Source organism: Manihot esculenta, chromosome 5 (genome assembly GCF_001659605.2).
Source record: "Manihot esculenta cultivar AM560-2 chromosome 5, M.esculenta_v8, whole genome shotgun sequence".
Classification (NCBI taxonomy): Eukaryota; Viridiplantae; Streptophyta; class Magnoliopsida; order Malpighiales; family Euphorbiaceae; genus Manihot; species Manihot esculenta.
The window spans coordinates 6850390-6854623 of NC_035165.2; the positions used below are offsets into that span (position 1 = coordinate 6850390).

Sequence of the window (4234 nt, forward strand, 5' to 3'; positions counted from 1 at the left end):
CTGGTTCATCTTTGTATATTAGGTGTTTGATAATTTAACACATTGAGCCTGTATTGCTGAGCTAAAAGTTTAAACCATGGAGTAAGTCTACATTAAAAACCTTCGGTTGTTGAGTCAAATTGGCCCAGGCTTAATATAGGAAGCTTCCTCAAGCTCAAAAAAAAACTTCCAGGCAGGATTGACTTCACCAAATTTTTTGGTCTTTTTATATAGAAATGAATGGATTTATATCATAGATTGAATCTTGATAAACTAAAGCTCTCTCATTCCTTTCAATGGCTCCACCAGCATCTTCAATCCAATTCATTGATACTGCGCTTTCTTGTACCAGTCCTCATGCATTATCCTACCCAGACCCTAAACAAAAATGGCTCATCAGAAAACACCTTCTTTCGCTAATCCAGGAATATCCAAGTTTCACCCCTTCCACCGATACATTCACCCACAACAACGGCACCGCCGTCAACCTTCTAAACGTCACCGGAGAACTCCGCGTCACCAGGTATACCCCTCACGTACCTCTCACTATTTGGCTCCATGAAAAGTACCCTTACATGCCTCCTTTAGTCTTTGTTTTGGCAAATTCGATGACCCCAATTCATCGAGACCACCCTTTTGTTGACCTATCTGGTTCCACCTCTTCTCCTTATCTCCAAACTTGGATATTCCCTCGATGCAACCTCATCGACCTTGTTCGTAACCTTGTCAGGATTTTCAGTCGCGACCATCCTTTCATTTATGGCTCTGCTGTCGCAAGCTTCACTCACCCTTCCCTTGTCTCAAAGATGGAGGCTCTTGACCGTCTTTCGGGGATGCTTCACTATGATATGACGGCCTTTCTGGTAAAAAATGAAGAAGAATTGGAGGACTTGTCTAAGTTGCAGGAGGAACTGATCAAGAGAGAGACTATAACTAGAAACATGATCAGTAGTCTTGAGCAGGAGAAGTCCAGCCTTAAGGACAAAGTGACGAGGCTGGTGGATGAAGCTGATGTGGTAATGAACTGGTTGAGAGTTAATGGTGCGAACTCGGCTGCTGTTGGAGAAGATGAAGCGGAGGCGTTTGAAGCTGCAGATGAAGAATCAAAACTGAAGATTGAATGCTTTAGCGCAGATTGGGCCATAGAGGATTTGATATATGCATTGGACAAGGCAGTTGAGGAAGGAGCAGTGCCTTTTGATGCATATATTAAGCAAGTGAGAGTGCTGGCGAGAGAGCAGTTCTCATATAGAGCTATGCTCCTGACACGTTCAACCCAAAACGACTGCTCATCAATGGTGGCTATTGGCCAATACAACACTTGAAAATTGATTATGATCATCAAGAAATTGGGAACACTTTTTTTTTTTTTTTTTTTTTTTAAAATTCTGATCAAGTCTCAACTTTGTTTCCTGAGGTCAGCAGGGTAGTAAGATATGTAAAAAACCAAACCAAAAAATTAAATAGGAATAATTATTGTTTGATAAGGTTGTTTAATTTGTGGCTTGTTGAATACTGTCCAGTCTTGATCTAAAATAATTTACGCAAATATACTATGGATATAATAGTAGTAACTTTATTATTATTATTATTTGAAACTCAAAAATTCAAATAATTATTTTAATAATAACAGAAGGTTAAAAAAAATAAATCACACAATGAGTCTAACATATAATTATTCTAAATAACTTACGAGCAATCATATTAATTTATCGTCGAATTTAAAATAAGATCTAATTAGTATTTTAATGAAATAGAAATATACAATCATTGATAAATTGACTAAATTAAAAAGGAAAAAGTACTGATAACTATTTTAGAATTCATTTCAAAATTAATTCTTTGCATATTAAATTGTTTTAACTAAGAGAAGACTTCTCTCAAAGTAACAACGTCTGTTGCTGAACGAGAAGCTTAAAAACCATCTAGGATATTTAACAAAAAACGTGACATGGAGTAACTAGCCTTGGATTTTACGGCAGACTTGGATCGGGGTTAACTTTTGTATTTTAATTATTTTTTTGGATATTTTGGGTATTTTTATAATTTTGCATATTAGGATTTTGTTTCTATTATAAATAGCCTCCCTTGGCTATTAGAAAGATACTTTTCAATCTTTGAGGAATTTCAATAAGACTTTTAGTCTTTTATCCTCTCTTTTCTCTTATTTCGTCTTAGCCAAACGATATTAGTTGAAACTCCTGACGGAGTCTAAATAGTCCTTCATCAGATTGGTATCAGAGCAAAGTTCGACCATGACAGATAACCAAGAGGCGCGACTTGCTGCGATTGAGACATCTTTGGCAGAATTGAGGGAGATGATCGGACAATTGACCCTACAGCAAGGAATCCACCAACCCACCGCCGCCGCACACCCCCAGCCAGTCGCCAATCCTGTGGCCGCCAATCCTGAGGTCACCTATGTGGTGAAGAAAATCTTATGTTCAACAAAACAGGAGGATGAGACGCAAAGGAGGAAGATTTTCCAGGCAAAGTGTCGAGTAGGAGAGGCAATTTGCAGGCTAATCATAGATAGCTGCAGTTGTGAGAATCTGATAGCTAAGCAATTGGTGGAGAAATTGCAGTTGCCTACACAGCCGCACCCTTCGCCATACAAAGTCGGATGTATTAAGGAAGGTCCGACAATTGAGGTCAACAAAATCTGCAGCGTGCCTATCTCGATCGGTAAATCTTATGCTGAACTTGTTAATTGTGATGTTGTGGATATGGATTGCTGTGGAATTTTGCTAGGTCGCCCTTGGCAGTTCGATGTTGATGCGTTGTACAAAGGAAAAAAGAATTCATACATATTCACGTGTGATGACCGCTGAATTCTTTCACCCCGGTTTGGGACCAGGCTCATGACAGTAGCCCATTATCTGGAGGCCTTCAAGTCTCCCGCGTGAACCAGGTCCGGCCCATTCTGCCGTGAGACCGGGCTCCATCTGAATTTCTCAATCAGGCCAGCCCAAACCGTACGGCCCATCGAGCAGCCCCTCTCTGGGCTCAGTTTTAACCTTATCTTCCGGCCCGGCTCGGAACCAGGAAGGAGTTCAGCCCATTCACCTTATGGGACCATCCGCATGTGCACCCGGGGAAAATAAGAGGCTGTTACGTATGGGGCAGAAATCTGATTTTCCTCGTACGATCGTATCAGTATGGCAGAGACATGTGGCCCAATGAAAGGCAGGCCGTTACACGTCACTGACAGACAATGGAAACAGATAAAAGGAAGAAACACTCTCTTCTCAGGGGGCTTTTTTTGGCTAAACTCGTAGAACGCTTTGTAAACCCTATTTTCTGGATCTCAGATCATCAAATGGCGCCGTCTGTGGGAACCGAAGGAGATCTTTTCATCACCGGAAGTTTCACTCTTACAAAACCCACTGAGATCCACGATGGCTAATCACAATGAAAACAACAATCTTAACACTCCCAATGACCTGAGCTCTGCCCAAGAGGGGCAGCAGTTCTCTTTTTCCAGTCCTACAACTCCAAACAATCAACCACCCATCCCTTTCAACCCCTCGCCAAGCCCGGCGGGGAATGTGTCAGCCGCTGCCTTGTCCAACCAGGACCTCCAAGCCATCGCCCTCCAGTTACAAAACACCGCCCATTGGCTGGGGCAGATAATGCAACAACGGGGCCTCAGCACCCCAGTACAGGTGTTGCCGGTGGTGGAAGAGCCCCGGACCAACGAACCTCAACCTACCTTCAACCATCCCCGAACTGTCAGCCAAGAAACCGGAGACGGGGGGAGAAGAGCCGGAGAAGAGGAAGAGCCGGAAGCTCGAGTTCACGGAAGGAGGGTGAGGGAGCTGATAGTGAATGATGAAGTTGATAGTTATTCTGCCGGAACCACCGGAAGAACGGGGAGCGAGACATGGGAGGAGGAAGGTCGCGCGGAGAAAAGGCCCAGGCAGGAATAAGAGAGCATAGACCAAAAGCTGCAGAAGATGAGAGAGCAACTTTTAGCTGAGTTAGGGGCAAAGGACCCCAGCCAAACTCTTCTGCCTACCTCTTCACCCTTCTCAAAATGGGTGCAGCAGGAGATCGTCCCAAAGAAATTTATGATGCCACCTATGGCGGCGTACGATGGAGCTGGAAACCCCCGGGAGCACGTCTTGAACTATAAGACTTTCATGGAGCTGCAGACTCTGTCAGATGCCTTGATGTGCAAGGTATTCCCGACGACGCTCTCGAAGCCAGCACGGGCATGGTTTAACAGTCTCGAGACCAGAAGCATTAGAAGCTT

The 4234-nt window shown here is 43.4% G+C and overlaps 1 protein-coding gene across 1 annotated transcript; it reads left to right on the forward strand.

Moving 5' to 3' along the window:
• The first annotated feature begins 230 nt into the window (after positions 1–230).
• LOC110616074 (protein ELC-like) lies at positions 231–1343 on the forward strand. Its single transcript, XM_021758390.2, has one exon. The coding sequence runs from the start codon at positions 276–278 to the stop codon at positions 1302–1304; it is 1029 nt and encodes a 342-aa protein (XP_021614082.2). The 5' UTR covers positions 231–275; the 3' UTR covers positions 1305–1343.
• Positions 1344–4234: the final 2891 nt, after the last annotated feature.

Excerpts from the sequence above, each read along its gene's own strand:
- LOC110616074 (XM_021758390.2), top strand. The coding sequence starts at position 276 with ATGGCTCCACCAGCATCTTCAATCCAATTCATTGATACTGCGCTTTCT.